This window comes from Xiphophorus maculatus, chromosome 16 (genome assembly GCF_002775205.1).
Source record: "Xiphophorus maculatus strain JP 163 A chromosome 16, X_maculatus-5.0-male, whole genome shotgun sequence".
Classification (NCBI taxonomy): Eukaryota; Metazoa; Chordata; class Actinopteri; order Cyprinodontiformes; family Poeciliidae; genus Xiphophorus; species Xiphophorus maculatus.
Window position 1 is genome coordinate 10,188,370 of NC_036458.1, and position 21,033 is coordinate 10,209,402.

The 21,033-nt window shown below is 40.7% G+C and overlaps 1 protein-coding gene across 1 annotated transcript; it reads right to left on the reverse strand.

Annotated features, from left to right (window-relative positions):
- Window positions 1-360: 360 nt before the first annotated feature.
- LOC102232612 (phospholipid phosphatase 3-like) lies at window positions 361-19,112 on the reverse strand. The gene is made up of 6 exons (XM_005801493.3): window positions 18,360-19,112; window positions 5,952-6,109; window positions 5,573-5,859; window positions 5,381-5,438; window positions 1,955-2,131; window positions 361-1,795 (listed from the first exon to the last, which is right to left on the reverse strand). Exons 1-6 carry the CDS (start codon window positions 18,565-18,567, stop codon window positions 1,691-1,693), a joined length of 993 nt encoding a protein of 330 aa, XP_005801550.1. The 5' UTR covers window positions 18,568-19,112; the 3' UTR covers window positions 361-1,690.
- Window positions 19,113-21,033: the final 1,921 nt, after the last annotated feature.

Here is a 21,033-nt window from a genome sequence, read left to right on the forward strand (position 1 = left end):
TATATCCAGAATCTCCTTGCTAATCTATGCAGTTTCCAGAGTTTCAAACCTCTTATACTTGACTGAATCTTCACGTACTTAGTACGTAAATTACTAAGTAAATTCACATAAATTAGTTTTTCTGTCATATTAACTGGTATTGTGCTTTCTTGCGAAAAGTGTTTTTTGTTTGTTTTGAAAAGGGTTCTGATTTGCTGTTTCTGATTGGCCCATTGTGTTTTGCCTAACACCATATTTTGCAACAGTACCGCAGGCAGACATGGGAAAGAAAATCGTGCTTCACATGTCCTTCTTCCAAAAATAACAGACAGCAGAAAAAGTTGAAAACAGTTGACATTCACTTTAATGGTTTGGTTGGGATTTTTTTTCCTTTTTTTTTTTTTTTGAGTACAGTGGTTATTTCTGCCTCTGCGGCATTCACAGATATAGACATAAACAAATAACAATAACTGGGAACGCAACACATATAGCTTTGTGATAATATCTGTGGCTCAGTCTAGTTGTTACAAAAGGCACAAGAGCGACACTCTGCACCTGTACATACACTTACACAAACAAGTAAAATGTGTCCAAGTCTTGGAACTAATACTTTTAAAATTCTGTGGTTCATAAAATGACAGTTATTTACATACAGTTTGCACAATTAGAATCTTAAGACAAAATCATAGTGTATGAGTTTGAAGTTAAGAATAATAAACACTGATTATTCAGTTGTAATAAAACATTTAACATAGATTATAATTAGAAGGTTATCTACGGTCAAGTGCTATTAATTTTGATATACAGAAGAGCAATGTCTCCTGTCTCAGTGGCATAAATCAAGGTGCAGCTTAGAGATTGGAGTCCGGGGCAAAAGTCAGAGGTTACAAAAACTTCAGTCAAGCCTCCACCTTCTGAGAAAAGTGGTTAGTACAAAAAGTGGTGTTGTAGAAGAAGAGCCGAAACCAACTCGGCTACTCCTAAGAGAACGGTAACATTGTATTGTATTGTACTGTATTGCAAACACACTGGGGATTGTTTAGTCAAGGTGATGCCAGGCAGCCTGATGTGGAAGGTGGCCCATCGTAGCACCAGAGGTAAAGATTGTCCCACACTTACGCAAGTGCTCGTTGGTCATCTCTGCTAGTTCTGCTGACTTGTGCAAAGCGCTCTTCACATCTGAAGTGGCTTTGAACCTGCTGGTTCAAAGCTGCTGGTCGATCTTTTCCCAGTTGAACAGAGAAGCAAAAATAAAGAGGAGGTTGGTATTTTCCCATGGATCACTCATGATCAAAGAGTGATTAGATGTGCTCTGAAAGCCAAGACAAACTCTAAAACCCTCCTCATTGGGGATAAAAAAAAAGACCAAAAAAGTCTAACATTAGCAGCTTATAAAATCATCTTGTAAAATATGTATATATCTTATATTTATATAAAAAAATATCTGAAATATTCATTCTTTTCACTGGGCAGGTTTTACGTACCGCCGTATGAGCCTGTTGTATTTCACGAGTGTGTGAACATGTTACATGAAAGCACATCAGCATGTGAATGAGTATGTCAAGATGTATAAGCTTGCGTTAGATTGTACTCTATCACATCCTTGTCTTGAAATGATTCCCTTACTTTATATACTAATGTTTATCTTTTCAACATCTGTTCTTGCTTTATTGCAGTCCATCCCCTCTTGTTTGTCTCCTGACACCACCTGCTAGCAAACCGTTTGCTGGCTGGACAGTGGACTCTCTAAGCACACGCTTGTTGGAGACATGTCTGAACGGGTGCAGGGCTTGAACATGGACGAGATGTGAAAAGCCTGCAAGCAGAGATTTTAAAAAAAAGCATGTCAGGAGATATACACAAACCCCACATGAGAGAGCAGAGTGAGATGATGGAACGAGACTACTGTTTAACCCAACACCCCGAAAGGAAACAGAAATTCATCTTGCAAAGGGGAAAGTAACTCTGAACATACCACCCAGTATGCAGTGAGCCCCCCTTGTATGAAGCCGGTGAGGACATCAGTGGGGTGGTGGCGGTAGTCAGAGATTCGGCTCAGGCCTGTGTAGATGGCCAGCATCACTAAGAGGAACTGCACCAGTGGACGCAATAATCGAGCTCCTCGCCATGACAGCCTAGCCTGCAGGTAGAACTGTAAAAAAAGAAGATAAATACTGTTATTATACAATCCTCACACTATTAATATATGCATGTAGATGCTTGTGTGCTAATGCATGCCCCAAACACATAAAACTGTGATTATGTTTAATGACTAAAGTTCTGCAAACGGAGACAAAGTACTTTAAGTGAAAGATGAGCATCCGCTCCATCTGCAACCCAGAGGGAAAACAGAAACTTGGCGTGACTCCATAAACAGTTTTTATGCCGTGTTCCATCCCTACGTTCATCAACCACATTGGCACTAAAGGGAAAATAGAAATTTGCGGCTTCAAAATACATTTAAGTGCGATGTTGAGGCAGGAAGTGCTTTATAAAGTTATCTGAGGTCTGTCTGGGCTTATCAGACAACAGGGCCCACATTCCTCCAGGAAAGTCGACCTTCATTGGGTTTTTCTCAATTTCTACTGTGAGCAGGTGTTACTCCCACTGCTTTATGCACAAGCAGCTGGCTACAGTCCGAGAGGCATGTACCTACAGGCCTGAGCCGTCTACAGATTATTGAAACATTAGCCAATGTGCAAAGCTGTCTGTCTGAACACCTCTTATTATTTTTTATTTCCTGTTATTTCTTTTTTCCAGTAGTCCTGTTACAACTATCAACTTCATCACCTGGTAATGGATATGTATGTAGAATAACTGTCAAATTTATGAAAAAAAAGTATGCAGCCTTCCAGAAACAATATTTTTTAGCTTCTACATCTTTTGTAAAACAATGCACTCTCTACAACAGACTTATAGAAGGTATGCACCTCCACTTCTTCTCCCACAATGGAAATAGGGTTTGATCTAACCCTGTTTCTTCTGAATCTACAATCATCTCCTTTGTTTGGTTCGCGTTCAAGATGAGTTGATTGTTCCCACACTATGTCACAAAGCGGTCCGCCAGTTTTCTGGACTCAACTTCTTGTTGATACACCCGACGGCTACAGAATCATCTGAGGATTTCTGCAGATTACAAGAGTTGGACTTGTGCTGGAAAAGGAACGATGAGCGTACAGTCCCCTGTGGTGCTCCTGTGTTGCTGACCACCTGGTTAGGCACTCAGTCCTTCAGTCTCTCAAACTGTGGTCTAGTTGTCAGGTAGTCATTGATCCAGGTGATTGTTGAGGCCTCCACCTGTGTCTTCTAAAGTTTCTGATGGAGCACATCAGACTCAACTGTGTTAAATGCACTGGAAAAATTAAAGACTATGATTTTTCACAATGTTGCCTCCTATTTCCAGATCACAGTGTGTTTGTTGTGCATGATGGCAACTCCAACTCCACGGCAATAAGCCATGGAGGGGGGTCCTGAAATGTCTTGTCTGCTTACTCAGATGGTCCAACAGGAGTCTCTCAGCACTTTCATGATGAGGGATGTCAGGGCTACTGGTCTACAGTCGTTGATGACTGATGGGTGAGTTTTCTTCTGTACTGAAGAAAACTCCACAATTCTGGAACCTTCTTCTGGGTCAAGCTAAGGTTGAAGAGGTGTTGCAGAATCCCACAGAGCTGCTCTGGGCTTCAGGACTCTGGGGCTGACACCATCTGGACCTGCAGCCTTCTTACGGTTCAGCCTCTCCAGCTGCCTCTTCACCTGACTTCTAGAGAAAGAAAAGTGGGAGGGAGAGGCAGAGGGAGCAGCAGCATCTCCGGAATTGCTTGAAAACAAACTTGAGGAAGCAGAGGAGTCTATGACTGAGGTGGAAGATAAAACCCCTGAGGTTTGAAGGGAAAGTTGTGGGTCAATGGAGGGTGAAATGATGAGTTTGTTCCTGAACTGAATCTGAGGAAGAATGCGTTCAGTTCATTTGCTCTTTCCAGACTTCCGTTTATGTAATCCTCCGTTTGCTTGAAGTCTGTGATCTTCTTCATCTCTAACCACACATCTCTGATATTATTCTTTTGTGGTTTTGTCTCTAGTTTCTTCCTGTACACCTCTTTGCTGTTTCTATTCTTTTGTGTACTCTTCAATAATTCCCTGAAGACTCTTTTTCTTCTGCTCAGTAGTTCCTTCAGGCTGGTCACTCCTAGTCTCTATTTAGCCAGAAAGAAATGTTGAAAATTTTACTTTTCTGGCCCCTTTAAAGAAAAAGTAATTGAAAGTCAGACTTTGTTAGACCATTTGAACCAAACCACTATTCAACCACATTTAGACATCAATAGAGACTTCTTTATGTGAAAGTAATTTTCAACTTTAATTTCTCAACCACAGTTATGGGTTGTTTGGATGGAAGAAAATGTTTTCTATTATGTCAGGGTGACTTCTAAAGGTAGTTGGTAGCACTGGGTTTTATTTAGGCCTATCAAATGATTTTACTGGTAAGAAATAATAAAAAAAAAAACAGACATATTTTTTTCCCCCATGTCACACATAGACCAGCTTAAAGACCACATCACATAAAATCCCAGTTAGACACACTGAGGCTTTCTTTTCCAATGGCATAAAGCAAATGAATGAAACATAAGAGGGGCTACTATGTGCATGGAAATATTTAGGTCATCTGAAATGATCAATTATGGATTAATTATGGGTAATACACAAGGAATGTGGACACTGTATGGATGATGACAGGCTTTTGTCTCCCTCTAACTGTCACTTCTCTCACAAAGCAGCCATGAGCGCTGGGCAGTGCATTCAAAGGGAGAGAGATGAAGAGATAGGGGGGAGGGGGCTGGAGAAGGGGGTTTAGAGGGTGTCTATTGCTGAAAGAAGCCTGTCGATCTCTCAGCAGGCACTTTCAGCCCTCCACCCCCTCTGCTAAATGAGAACCACAACAAGGCCTCCTCTGTTTGTGGAGTCTCTTCATCTATTCATGCTCCCTGTGGAAAACAGCCTCCCTCGTTCTCCAGCCCCCACCATCTCTCTGTCTCTCCAGTTCTTTCGATCTGAGGCAGGATGCATGTTGGGAACTGCCGCTCTCAAACATCCCCTCCTTCACAATCAGGAGTTAATGTATTAAACAGCACATGCCTGTCGGTGTTTGTTCATCTATGTTGAGTTGATTCATGAATACTCGCAAATTTGGTTCTCTAGCCTCAATGGACCAGTACTTCAAAGTTTTAATTCACTAAAGAGAAAGTTGGAACTACAGCACTTAGGGGAAAAAAAACACCTTAATAATTGCAGCACATCTGCTCGTAAGTGAAAGTGAAGGTCAGGTTTTGTGATTAGGTTTGTGGTCTGTTCTGTTGAAGGTTTGTGATTAGTTTCTTGGAAAATGTGTTTGTAAAGCACTTACTGCCAGATAGAGCATGGTGTACATGGCAAAGGAAGCATGCCCGGAAAAAAAGGATTTCCTGAAAGAGAAGATTAATAAAAGATGTCACATGTTACACATTTACTTCTTGAATTAACTAACACCATAACCCACCCTTAGTTAGCACTTTATCACTGAGCACAAATAAATTAAAGAACAAACATAGACACACACCTTGCCTCTATCACCAACTTGTTATCGCGTGGATTGCATTTGACCTGATTGACGTAGCTGCCAGGAGTGCAGTTAATGGATTCATATGTGATGTTACACACAGAGAGGAAGTATGGCCGCAGGCGCCCCACACTGAGCTTGGCCATGTTTGTGAGAGACTGGCCCACACAACAACCAAACAGGAAGCTTCCCAGTTCCTTGTACAGGCACGACACGTAGCGGTTTCTAACAAAAGCTCGTGAGAGCACGCCTCGAAAACGCACACGGTAGCACTCGCCCAGGGCAATCTGGAACAGAAACAGCAGAAATTGGTTTGTTAATGTCACGCTGGACAACTGCGTGAAAAAAACATGAGGAACTTATGTATGGTCGGCCTTACTGTTAAGCCAGTGATGGCGATGCCACCTGCGATGAGCAGGGTGTCAGGGATGGCCTCCCTCTCCAAGTATGGATAGGTGATGCTGTCGTCTCCGCAGAAAAAGCCTCGTTCATACGGAGTCACTGCCTTCAATTCACATGCAAAAAATGGGATTGAAGCTGATGAGAGAAGAAAAAGAAAAAGGGTGAGGAACGAGAAGCAGACAAAAACAAAAGATGACTTGATGAATGTCTGAGTTGTGGTTTGTGAATCAAGGATCACAGAGACACAAAGAAGAGAGAGGAGGCAGCCTTGATGCAGACACAGGCTGTTGGCAGCATAAAAGGCTGGCTTTCTCCTGACTTCTGTCATGAGATACAGGTAAAGTAAGGAGCGATATTATGTATCAGGCTTTTGGGTACACAAACTGCTAATAACTGGGGAAAGACATTCCACTCATAGCTGCATCAACCTGGATGCGGCTATTGGGAGCAGGAAGAAGGAAGAGGACTGACAGACAAAGACACGGAAAAATGAGCATGGCACTGGAAAGTTCAGAAGTGGACAATCAAAAAGAGGAAGGAGGAAGAGGGCATTACAGAGCATAGTAACAAAAACCAGAGAACTTCAGAGAGTAAAAAGAACAATGAGTTCACTCTTCAAAGAGATCTAATTTTATGCCAGTAATGAGTAATCATCTAGCCTGAGTTTTCAACCTCGTAAATGATTATCAAAACAGAGGTCAAAGTCTAACTTTTGTAAAACAGATAGCCCAGTCAGACGGTGAAAGTTAAAAGTAGTGCAAAACTTCAGTGATATGAGAGGCAATTCTGTTTCAGTGTCCCCCCCCCCCCGGAACACAAAAAAACTAATGAATGTACTTTTAAACTAACAGCCAGTAACCTTGTAAAGGCTTACCCAGAATCCTCCATTTCTTTATCCCATGTCCCCCTGTGGAATGCAGTGAGAACATGGGACTAATCATTAACCTCTGCCTCTCCTTCTCATCCCAGGCCTGCTCGTTGTTTGGAACGCACCCAGGCCAAAAACACTGCTCCTGCCAGGGAATCTTTCAGACTACGTGACTTTGTAGTGCACAGGATATAAACTTTAAATCCAGGCAAGAGAAACAACAAGCAAACACACCCTCAAACACACAAACAGTGGTCTGGAAACGCGTATCTAAGGTTTAAATATAATCCATTTAGCCATTGTCAGGTATTGTATTGTCTTCATTCAGCTCTTTCACGTCTACTCAAGATCACTCTCACTGTACAGATAAACAGTTGCCATGGCAATTATCTTCTGCCACTTAACATTCTGAATACTCCTGAGACTAAATTCTCATATTGCATGATAACTTGATTTAGAAATGTCTGGTACAGTCAAGATTTACTGGTTGAACTCTGTTCAAAGTCAAGTTGCCCTTACAGAAAGACCAAACAGAGCCATGTTTAGGAAGTTTAGCAGGGAAGCAGAGAGGAAAACCCACAGCAGACAGATAGCAGGGGCCATGACGCCAACAAAGAAAGGGAGATAGATAGGAGGCACCTCTCATCTGACCCCAATCTCTCACTCATCTCATTCAGTCACCAAATACATACCCACACCCCTACACCTCCCACAGGTATCCTTTAATCATTTATGTTCAGCTTTTGTTTTGACGTCTTTGATTTTAAATCATGTAAAGCAAGTCAAAACACAAAGCTTCGGCAGTAAATTGATATGGGACTGCATGTACTTTATTCCATATTTAGAAATCTTATAAATCTTGAGATGCAGAGCTGCTTAAAATGTGTAGCGACCACAGAGGTTTTGCAACCCTGACAGACCACACAGAAAAATCTTCCTAATGGTAGGTACAGACATGCTTCACAAAAAGATTCATACAACTTGGACTTCGTCACATTTTATGCTGCAACCACCAACCTTAATGTTGTGTGACAGATCAACTCAAATTAATCCATAACTGTGAATTGGAAGGAAAAAGATAAATGACCTAAAAAAGTTTTTAACAATTAAAAATCTGAAAACCATGCATTAATATTCCGACCCTCTGAGTCAACACTATGTAGTACAAAAACAGCTTAACGTAATTCTCTTGGGGTATATTTTTACCGGCTTTGCATATCTAGACACTAACTTTTATATCTTGTGATTTCATGTAAAATAGAAATTGAATGAAAAGTTTATAAACAGTCATTTTCAAGTATTGCAAAAGATTCTTAATTGGATTTCGGTCTCAACTTAGGAGTTTCGTCTGGGCCGTTCTAATACATGAACATGCTTTGATCAAAATCCTTTGTAGCTCTGACTGGATGTTTGATGTTGTCCTGCCTAACGGTGAACCTGCATTCCAGTCTCAAGTCTGCTACAGCTTTTTACAAGTTTTCTTCCAGTGATTTAACTCAATTCAACTCTGACCAACTTCCCTGTCCCAACAGAAGAAGGGTATCCAAAGAGCAAGATGCTGCCACCAGGTTTTACCATAGAGATTGTGGAATTCAGGTTATGCGCTGTGTTAAGTTACGCAACAAAGTAACAAAACCAGATGTAAAAATATTCATGAATTTGTTTTGCAGATAATATATCCTAAGAGGCATTAGTGTTATAGAAAATGTTATATTAAATAGTAGACTTCTAATTATTAGAAACTGAAACAGGGAACTGTTTGAGAAAGGGTGTCCTGCATGCTTTTTGCTATTGGAAATGTATGTTTAATTCTGACATTTCAGTGTGTTTCTCTGTTGCAGTTTAATCTACAACAGTCCAGCTTAAAACAGTAATTTGTATCACCCAACAGTTCACAACAATTTGCTATGCTGCTAAAAATGTTTTAAAGGATATTTGGGTACAGGATTTGTCCTCTTAGTCACCATTTGAACATAACTGACGTATGTTAAGGATAACTGAGGCAGTTTTGTGACAAACAGAGACAGAGGCTTTTTGCTTGTCCATGAAATCCATTAACATGCCCTTTCGGACGCCTCATCGGGTTTTACGATAGAGCCAGTCCTTTTTCAGCAATCAATATGTTGCTGCATTGACAGAGAGATAATGGATAGGCCCACCATTAGGGTCCAAACACGGTGCTGTTACAGAACGAACATGGACTTTTTAAGGGATCATTTTCATTGCTCAGTGCCTAATGGGACCCATGAAATGCTGAGCCAGACAGAGGTATGTTTTATCAACCAGTGAGTGGCAATGAGAATGGCTTCTGCTACAGCCCTGTTTTTGCGTATGGTGCAACTTGCCTCTAATATACATTAAACAGTATTAACAGTAACATGACGCAAGTCACTCCGGCTTCAAATCAACTACAAAAGTTACCTTTATCATCAGGTGAATCACATTCAAAATTAGTTGATCAATAAAAAAGAACATAAACCAAATGCACAGGCCTAGCTGCACATTACAAACTCTTGCTTGCTTTGCAGCTACACAACCTGTTTTCACAACAAGACACAAAAACCCTCCAGAGACTGTCACATCATCTATCAGGCAGTTGTGAGCCAACCTCTGCACCTGGCCTAGACATGCTTAAAAGAAAGCCAGAACAGGAGGGCCTGCGAGGAAACCGAGAGGAGGCAGAGAAATGGTTCGGCTCAAACAGCCGAACCAAACTGTGCTGCTCTCTGGGCCTGGGTTCAGAGCCAGAATTCTTTCAAATAGTCAATAGGGACAGAAGAAAAGAGGGGGAAAAGGGAGGGGAGGCAAGCCTCATGCTGAGAAACTCTTCTGGTTCTAATTTACACATCTATGACCACGGTGCAGAATGAGCTCACTGTGAGAGGAGAAAAACAACAACCAACAACAAGAAAATAACAAGGAAGTAATTAAAGATTGCGAGCAAAAGCAAGTAAATTATAGTTATTCCCTGTCATGGAGTGTCAAAGTAAAAACAGGCTAAAACGGGCAGTCAGGGGAAAGATTATTGATGATTTGGGCAGTAATGCTTGTGTGAGAGAACAATTCAATAGACAGAGTAATGAAAGATGCAACAAGGGCTTCTCCAAGAGGAGCAGCACACGGAGGCAATTAGTGGCGGTTCTGGAATGTGAGGGTCAGGGATCTGGGCTCTGCTGGGACCCGCTCTGTAAACACGACCCCGCCTCAACTAAGAGAATACCCCTCACATGCCTAAAGAAATTCATATACACTTTAAAACCCACAATTACATACAAATAAGCCTAAACCCACATACTAATAGACAACTAAACACACCACCAGAGCAGAAAGGGAAAAGAATAACTCAGAATTAAAACAACTCATCAAAATATACAATGCCAAAGGAATAATAAAAAAATACAGGGACAAACTGTACATTCAAAGGGCTCTTACAAAATCACATGCCTAAATAACCTTGGTGTATTCTGCTTCTGTTATACAGTATTCCAGTGGTTCTCAAACTTTTTTCAGTGATGTACCCCCTTAAAAATATATTTTTAGTCAAGTACCCCCTGACACGGGCAAAACATTTTTGGAATAAAACAGAGGTACAGTGCTGTAAATATCCTGTAAATACTGAATATAACATTCAGTGCATGAACACACATTTATATTTTATCGAACTCTTTACAAAATAATTTTTCCCAAGACTTATTATGGAGGAGCCTACTGATTTTTTTAAAGATATTTTGAAAAGCTTCACGTACCCCCTGAAGTACCTCCACGTACCCCCAGGGGTACGCGTACCCCCATTTGAGAACCACTGGTCTATTCAACCTCATAGATAAGGGACACAGCCTAAAGCTAGATCTAAGCAGCAGTAATGGCCACCCGTATTATTGCACCCAATAGCACAGGCTTGGATCAGCTTTTGCCCTTTGACAGAAGTGAAGGACACACAATTAGTGACCTGTCAACACAGGTCTATCTGGCCTGCAGCTTGGGACTGAGCTATGCAGCCACCCCAACAGATGGTCCATCTCCTGTTTACCTTTGACCAGCTTACATGAACCAACGTATTCTACATAAATCTTCAAGCTGCTTATTTTTCTTCTAGTCAACCCTTTCAACCCTTTCAAAAGAGGAAGAAAAATGCTGGATATGCGTTGACATATTCTGAGGCTTTTGTGGGCACAATAATCCCCAGTAACAATGTAAGGAGCAGCCTGATGTCTTCCCTAATATGCCAATAAACAGCAGCGAGGGTTTTGCTTGTGATGCCAGAAAACTGGCATCCAAGTAATCTCTATAAAGTCTGAGCTAGGTCTTTTGTGGCAATGTGAGAAATTATGTTTCACTCTCACCACCAATTAAAGCCCAACGACATTATGCAATTGCCAGTAGACAATGTCTTGCCCTGTTCTTTCTTGGTGACCCAGTTCAGGTGATGGACAGGGAGGACAACAATTAAACTCCTGCTGCACTGACACATTCTCTGCTTTCCCTTCTGATGTATTTTGTCTGCCCCAATGGCACCACAAAGAGATTTATCACTGAAGAACAAAGAGGTCTGAGAAGTCACAACAGACTCATATCCTGAACCCTAAGATACCATCAACGTGTTCTGCAGCTGGACCCAAAGCAAGAATTCCCCCCTGCTTCATTTATCATCATGCATCTTATGGAGACAGAAAAATGCCCAGAGAAAGACAGTGATTCAGCTCAAAGCACCAGTCTAGCTAAAAACAATGATATCATTGGCTTAAATTAATAAACAGACATACAACAAAAATAAACCACATCTATTTCTACCTGGATTTAACTTGAATTATTATTTTTTTTAATTCTACCAGGAGAGAATTCATGCTTCAACACCTTTATTGTTGCCACTGGCCAGAGGAGACATGCTACCCACAACTGCTTCTGTTCTCTTCACACTTCAATGCCTGGCTTCCTGGAGACCAGTTTCGGAGCTAAGGGTATGAGTGGAGTGTCTTGCATGTCTGTCTGTCTTATTCAGCAGGAACAAAAGGGACATGTTCCAGTTGTATGCACCTTGGAAACCTTCAAGGTGTTCTTTGGGGGGCTTTTGCGGTGAGAGGGTAAGGGTGCACACAGAAAGGTGAATGGTGGCGATGTGAAAAAAGGACAGGATGGTGGATTGGATTCCAGAAAATGCATTTATTATGGAGTTGACAAGAAGTGATGGTACTATACCTAAGTTTTTATACCTAAGAAGTGGTAGGTATATAGTACCTGTGGAGGGGTATTATGTTGGTCAATTCTGATTTAAAAGGAAACTTGCTAGAACAAAAACTTCCGACTGGAGCCAAAAGTGGACTGCATGCCTTATGTTGACCTGAAATCAAATGCAGCTTTGTGAAAAAGTCACAAATCAAAAGAAGAAATGGTTGGACGTTCTTGGTACACCAGCATTTTGACTCAGACAGAAACTTTATGAGTTTACACAGACCTAGTGACATTTTGGCTATTAGCAGCGTTACACTCTTCAGGGTTCATCTGACCTGACCAGAGATAGTGATTGTGAGGGAAGGACAAGCCAGTGGCATTGGATAAGTAGTTGTTGTGTCTTATCTAAGAGGTCTATGAAGGTTATTTTCAAAGGAGGAGAGCAATTCTTGCATGTCAACAGAAGAATTGACACCTGGGTGTGGTGATTTAAAGGGAAAAACATACTTTACAATAAACATTACACATTTCTTGATGGTGAGAGCAAAGTTTGTTTAAACAGAAGAAGAAAAGCCTTTACTTTTAAAACATTCAAAGGCAGTGCTATTGTTTGTAATCAAAGTCAGGTGGAAAACTTGGTGGAGACCCCTCTCCAGACCGATTCCAACTAACGAGCGCTGAGGTTTGAAATGCTGCACAGATCTTCATTCACTCATTAAGGCTAATACCAATAAACCACCAAAGGCATTTATGGAACTGTCATCTAGATTGCAGCTGTCTCATTAAAATTACATTTGAAGCTGTTGTTTTCTGAGTATTCCTTCCTGAGATATAAACAGACAGCTGTGTATAGGATCCCACAGGTACCCAAGGTTGAACCTTTGCCCCGTATTGTAGATCTTCATCTTGTATCCTTCCATATCCCTCCCAAAGGATGTCGACTCATTCCGGCTTTCACTCGCCCCTCAGCCTTTAGGCAACTGAGACATTTCTCAGTCCTGTAACATACTAACACAATGAAGAAGAACACAAGAAGAACGAAGCAATACAGTAAAGTGCAGTGCAGTGGATGGTAGTCTTTCTGGAGAAAGGAACTCTTAATGGATTTCTGAACCCTGACCTTGCTGTCAAATGGAAAGAAGATGCATTAATACACTAATAAGAGGCAGTATGCAAAGTCACTTCTTCCACTGACTAATGATTTGACTGAGCCACTTTTTAATAGCTCTCCATCTGTCAGCCCCAGAGTGACGCCAGTTTGTTCCATAACTTCAGGGAGTCAGGGCCCAAGACGTTCAGAAAAACAGGACCGGTGAATTTGTCAACAAACAGCAAGCACATGGCCGCTGTAGTAGCGTTGGAATTAGAAGCCATATGACTCATACACTTTTACACACACGCACACACCCGCCCACGCCCGCGCACCCCCGTACGCGCACGCACACCCAATTACACACATTGCAAACTATTTAATATTCCTGGGCAGGCACACGCAAACGTGCTGTGACGCGTTGGCCTCCAGCCGTCTTACTCACTCGGCAGCTTTCTCTGTCAAAAGACGAGGAATAAAACCTTCTAACATAAACCCGCCCAAAACACATGGAGATGTGTAAAAAAACAGAACACATTTAGACCACTGATTTTACATTTGGGACACTTGGACTGCTAAAATAAAGTTTGCTTGAAGCTAAGAGAGGGACAAAGAATTTGTTGTGTAAGTGGAGATACGGTTGAATGAACAAGCTCTGCTTGAATCCTGATTTCTATCATAGATACTAGCCATCTACGGTCGCAGCATGCTGCTTCACGTCTTGGAACCAGATCTTGCTTTCCACAATGATGATAATCTCAATATAGCTTTCTTTTACTATTCAACTGGGATACACATTCTGCTGTAACACTGGTTGCTTGTTAAATTGCCTTTCATTTTGTGAATCTGTTAGTTCAGTAGCTAAGAAAAACCACAACCATGTCTTTTTCTGTACTTCTGCCTCTTGTGCGTATCAAATGTGTGAAAAGAACACAGTTCAGTGTTTAACCTCTAGAGAAAGGTCAAGCCTAAAGGCATTCCTATTGGTCCAATATAAGCTTAGAGGAGGTCTCCTAATGCTACCTTCATATATTGCCCAATTATCCTTGAATTATCCTTGAATTAACCCCTTTATTGGGGTTATGACAGGGAGAAGAACACCAGTGCAGGTGGAAAGCTGTGAAAAGACAGGAAGACCTGTCCACGCTTGCTCTTCAGAAATGACAAACACCCAAAATCTGCTGACCTCTCAGTTTGGACCCTAAATCTTAGTCCCAGCCACAGGGCACAGATTTTGTCAGCTCTGTTTTAGTCTGAACCCCACAGTCTCAACAGGAATGCATATACTTAAGCACACAAGCAAACACTTGACTAAACTCAGGCATTTTCATTCTGCAGCTTACACAAGGAGAGCCGAGCTGATCCAGAACAATCCATCTTTGTGAAGCAAGCATTATGTGCATGTCTTTGCGGCCTGTAACTAGCCCTGCCTTATAACTGAAGAATAACAATTTTCAACAAACCTGGTGTTGAGTAAGAATCAGGTAGACGGTGTCAAAGCCTTCGCTTATTTTGTCAACAACCCTGAAGACTAAAAATGTGACCACATCATAGAAACTTTATGTTGCAGCATTGAGCTAAACGTTAGAAGAAAAGCCCCAAAAGCCTCAGAAGACTTAATCACTCTTCAGGTGATTACATAATTATGATGACGCCCCAGGGTGAAATTCCCCCATCCAAAGCATGAATAATACTCCAGGTCAACTGTCTGTGAAGATCTAACGAATGTGTTTAAGGGGGATTTTTTTTTTGTCAGAGATAAGCAGGCTGTGAAATGAAGAGTCCGATTCATTTCCAATAAATGGGGCCATTCACTTCCAAATGCCAACAGACGAGCCAAAGTTCAGCAACAGCTGTCAGCAAGCATGCTAGTTACTAGAACTAAGACAAGGATGAATCAAACAGATGGCAGACTGTAGGGCTAATAATATTAATTATTACCAATTGTATGTTATGGTGTGGTGATTTGAAGGCTGTCACTTCAGCATGCAAAGAATTTGCAACTTCACAACTTCACGAGAAGAGGTTGCACTGTGGATCCAATGCAAGTCAAGAAAAACACACTTTAATGCATTTTACTAAATTTTTGTAGCAGTTTATCCAATAGAGCGGGGGCTTTAAATAGATTTTACTGATGCTCACTCAAAGATTTTTTCATCCTAAATATATCCAGTCACATTCATGAAATGGGAATACTCATTCCAAACAGGCTTGTTTTTCACATTAATAGTAGCTTTGAAAAGCACAATGTTTAAGCAGATATTCTAATTATTTTAGTTAATCTCACATTTGTATATTAAAAATATTGTTCCATTGGTCTGATGTAATATTCTAATTCTAAATGCCATGTTTTCATTAGCTGTAAGTGAAAAATCTTCATAATTAACATAAATAAAGGCCCGAAAACATCAGTCAGACTGCAATTGTTCTACATAATGTGTAAATAGAGTTAAATAAAGAATAAATAGAGAATAAATAAACTTTCCAATGATATGCGGGCTTGTATAAATACAGTTTGGAAGTATGGCCAGTACTGACCAAGAAAAACCCAAATACCAGACAAAAATGTATTCTGATGGGTCACTCTATAAATAGTAATTTACTTTTAGAGCCACATATGATATGATTAATTACAGTCAACACAGCAATGACAGTGTGTTTAATATCACAAATTGCAAACGACTTATTTAACGCATTATTTGCGGGGCTGTAGAAGTCCACCTGCCATGATTACCATCCACTCTGGCCACAAATAATAAACGTGTCTTAGTGATCACAACCAGAAGGTTCAGGAGGAGAGATGGGGACATTGTGGTGATGGAAAAACAAGGACAGGACAGACAAAAATGTGGGGTAATCATAATCAAATACAACATTCACCAATTATGTCGCAAAGCTATGTTTTCCTACATTTGATCTTGCTTCCGAACACTTGAATCTCATCTGGTGAAATTGTTTCTCTTTCTCAGTAATAAAGGTAAAAGATGAAAAAGGCACAACAAATATAAAGTACCTGCTTTTTGGAAAGCATAAATCTAAATGTGTTGGTCAAATTGTTTCTACCACGTTTACGTGCCAGTAATTTTAACTAATACAAATAGAGAAGATTTGTACACTTCAACACCTGTTGACTTTATTTTTCTATGGACACAAAATCCTTCATGTCTACATACTAGTGAATCTGTCAAACTATGATAACATTCCTGTGCTCTACATTTAGATTAGGGTACATATGTTGTTAAGTTTTGTTGTTGCAAAGTTTACTACTCTGGTCTCTCTCCAAACAAATGGCACAAATTTTACACTGTAAAACTAATCCTAGCCCATGAAGAAAATGTATTCTTCCCAAAGGAAGGCTGCAACAAAGCAGCAGATACAAAGTCTGTTCAGCATTTCATTTTTCTAAGAAGTCCAAGTATGGATCTGGGAATTATGCTACATCTAATTTATGCTGCAATTTTTCTGCAGCAAGATGCTGTCTACCAGACATTAATATGAGGTTCTGATGCATGTATATCAATCCAAAATTTTTAAGGATAAAAGAGGTCAAGGAAAGAAGCTCTGCGAGAATGAAAGCTGCATGGTCGCTTGGAGTTTTAGTAGAACTGACTTTTCATCTACTCTGTGACGATGACAGGTGTCCAACCACTTTCGGAACCAGCAACCATAGCTGTTAAGAAGTGTGCTAAGTGAAAAGCTAATTGCATACCTTTAGGGTTAAGAATTGTGTGTCACTGAATCTAAGAGCCTCACAAAGCAGTTTTGTTTGTCTCTTTATTTTCTACACTTCAACTGCCAACGAGCAGACCCGTTGGTCTGCCTTGACGGGTTCTACCTCTCCCGTGTTTGCTAGTTAAACGAATCAACACTTACTCACACAACATCAGTTCTCTGTTCCCTGTGTTTGTCATAAAGAAATGCATAAACCGATCTACCCTTTCAATCTTTAGAATTTACCAAATAGCACTCAACCACTCCAAGGTTAAGATTCAACACAGAGCAAAGTTTTAAACCAGCTTGAAATGCATCCTTAAAACTTTTACTCGTGTTCTCGTAAACATCAGCCATGTAACATATTTATTATTAATAGGAATAGTAACTTAAAGAAATATTTTGTCAAGATTTATCAAAGGAATGAAACTTTAAAAAACACTGACATTACGTTATTATATTTTGTGTCCAGTTGAACAAACTTACTCTAAGTTTGATGCAGAATTCTCACATTAGTATTTGCTTTATATCCTTTCAACAAATGTTTGAAAAGTTTAGTTCAGTCTAAGTACAACAATAATAGTTCTGATTATGTGGCTTTTAAGACTGCTACAACAGCCTCATCACCTGTGCTCTTCCAGCCAAACATAACAGCAATGAATCTTGATCCCATCAACAGAAAAATCCTAAATAAACACATCTGCTTGTACACGTAGATTGGTATTACAACTATGACTGTTTATATTTGTTATTTTGTCTGAACATGAAGCAGGCAATGGTTTCTGTTTCGAGACAAGATAGGTATGCTAGAACATTAATAAGGAAAATCATTGTTTGTTGTTATTTGCTTCCTAGATAAGGCTATTATAGTTTGACATCCACATTTCATAATAGCTCATTTCTACTGTTCCCATATCACAATTATGCCCTGGCAGAGGTTCCCCAATTATTATATTGGTATTAAGAATTCTTTTTGTGCTTCTGCCAGCTAATTTATCACATAATAAGCCTACAAAATTTTTCAGCTGTGCATGGTAAATTACTTGGGGATAACGTTCAGTAATCCTGCAGTGAGACAGGCTAAAGAGCTCGGTGAGGAGGGGTAATTTTCAGCACGAGAACACAAGCACGAGGCATGTTTTTATCCTAATTCCCACGTTCTTGTCCCGGGGACTTTGTGGGGTTGCTATGGGAACAGATGAATTCTCGGGACAGCTCTACTGCTGCCAGATGACCACCCCCATCCCACCCCTTACCCCTGCCTGCGCCGTACCTCCCTCCCTCTTTCTCCCCCACGTGAGTTTTCTTCCTCTTGGAACATTTTCCACGTCTGGAACTTCTGGAAAACAGTTTTGCAGCTGTGTTAACTTTACCAAATTTCCATTTGATGTTGCTTTCCTTTCTCCCTGAAAAGCAACTTTATTCCTAACATGCATGTGAGAATGTTGAAAAGAGAGAAAGTTGATCATCAATTGCATGTTTTAAAACGGTCTACGAAAGCAGCGACTTCTTTAGGTTTATGAGTTAGACTTGAATAAATTGCTTACCAACACAGAGACATATAACATCCAAGCCGACAAGCATCTTCCGCTTGGTACAGAACGAGCCCTGGTCTTCGGGCTGGGTGAGGAAATGTATCCCTGCACCGTTCTCCCTCCCTTCCCCGGAGCCTCCGCTGTCAGCCAACCGCAGCTGCAGCTCTGCGTCCCGGGGCAGCGTGCTGCAGTGAGTCCCGCTTGAGTTTAACTTCTGCATGTCTGGTAAAGTTTTGTTGGTTTTTTTTATGTATATGCGTAGGTATAACTTTTTTTTAAAAAAAAGTTGAAGACAAAATAATTGAAGTCCTGTCGCAACTAGTCGGCGAGTGAAGAAAATTCCCCAAACTGTTCAGTGCGTCCGTCGGTGCAACAGATCCATGTCAGCTGAAGTTTGACAGCAGCAGACCTCGGTCACCAACTGATCGACCGCTCCCCTTGAGGCAAAGTTTGTCATCAATAAGAAGTACAGGACGTGGGTAAAAGAAGCTGAGGAATCAAGCAGAGACCTGGAGGGAACAGTACTCTCTAGATTAAGTTCACAACACATTTCTGAGTAGAAGCATGTTGTTCTGCTCTGTCCCTTGAATCTTAACGAGTTGAAGTTCTCACAGTGCTCCTCCCCTTTTATTTTGTTGGGTTCAAAACCCAATTACTGCTCATACCTGTTTTCTGTGAATTGTTGCAGCTCTAGGTCTGAAATCGAAAGGGGTTCTGTCTGCAGACCCTGAAAGTCGATGCGTATTGATCAGACTGTAACCCACATGTTACCCCCGCCCCTGACCTCCCTGCTGTTTGTCTGCTTCCATCCACTCAGATATTTCCTGAGGCGTTAAACTGTCCCACCCAGGTCAGGACGTGCCCCACTTACAGCTCCTGTTCTGTTCCACTAACAAACTCATAAAAGGACACTTTGTTTACAGCACATCGTTCAACTATGCTGTTCCTAATATCCAAGTGGCTGCTAAGCTGCGCTGTTCTGTACTGCAGTTGAGGAAAGAAGCCACTTTTTACGGTAAAAATGGTATGTTCTTTCACAGATGTCTCCAATAAATAACAGAGTAAATACAAAAAGCTATCCTGAAATGGTGATTGCATTCATTGAGGGGGAAATAAACAAACCAACACGATCCTGTGTGGATTTTCTTTCCCCCACTTTGTTTAATCATTAATTAATATGATTAGCATTTTTTTTTCTGTTTTGTTTCACTTTGACCAGCCACACCCAGGCCCGTTTACTGCCTGACTTGTGAAATCATGAAACCCCTTTAGCAGAAACAACATGATTAACACACTTCAGTCTGGAAGGAGCACAAAGCTATTTCAGAGACTTATGAGAGTCCAGGGAATCAAAGTGAGAGCGATTATCGTCAAATACGTACTGAGCCATCCAACCAAAATTACTCCATGGCGCATTGACAACTCATCCAAGAACAGCTCAAAATTAAGAATCACACTTGGCATAATTGGCATTCAGGGAGCAGTTACTTGGAAAATCCACCACTGACTAAAAAAACAACAGCAATCGGTCTTAACATTTATTTTGCATAAAAATATATCTTTATGATGTCTAGGAACTTTGACATCATCAACACACAGCAGGTCATAATTTTTGAAGGTCTGTCCCAATATACATATGTGATCAAACTAACATGGCATTTTTTTTTTTTTTAAAAAGTACATGGCAGAAAGAGCTAAACATGTCTTTTGCAGAATGATGGCCTGGGGCTTTGCTGCTTCAGGAACTGTGACTGATGGGAACCAAAAACAGGATTTTTTTTAGACTGGCATAGTCTGATGTCTGAAGTCTGATGTTAAATCTGATTAAGATGCTCTGGCATGACCTTAATTAAGCCATCCATTCTCTAAAACCCTACAAAGAGACTGAATTAAAACAATTCTGCAAAGAAGAGTGGACCAAAAATCCTCCCTGGGTCTGAAACTTGAGTTCTCAAGACCAATATCCTAAAACTTTTAATGTCTCTGCTTCAGCATAAGGAAACCCTTATGAAGACTCTGTAGAACCTGACTGCATGTTCTGGAGTAAGGTTAATGGCTGATGTTTCTACCAAGAGGGGTACAACCAGGTACACATAGGACCACATTAGTTCATATGTGGATTTTCCACTTTCTTTACCTGCTTGTTCCTTGAAGAAATGAGAGAGCCATGAGCTCATCTAGTGGTCAGTGGCTGAGAGGCAGAGTACACCTTGAACAGATTGCCAGGTCATCACAGGGAAACGGGGACAAGCATTCACACTCATATATCTTGGCAATTAAGAGGTGACAGCAAACCTTTCTTTCATATTTTTAGAATGTGAGAGGAAGCCAGTTTACTGAGAAAGAAGAAAGCTGTCTGGTTAGGATGTGACCCTAAGACCTCCTTCTTCCTGCCGAATAACCATTCAGCAAAAACTTAAAAGTATTATTGAAAAACTGTCTTGCTCTACATGCTCTGGTTATCTTTGCTATTTAATTTTGTTAACCAAGACATGTTAATTGGTTTTGGATGGTTTTCCTCATGCACAGAGATCTGAAACTTACTGTGTCTGCATACAAGAAAATACATGATTTCATTTCCATTGCCAGTAAAGATTCTGTAATTACTTATGGATGACAAATTTATTTTCACTTTTTGGGTTATCCTGCCACCTGCTGAAAGCATTCTGAAGGAGCAGGGGAAAAA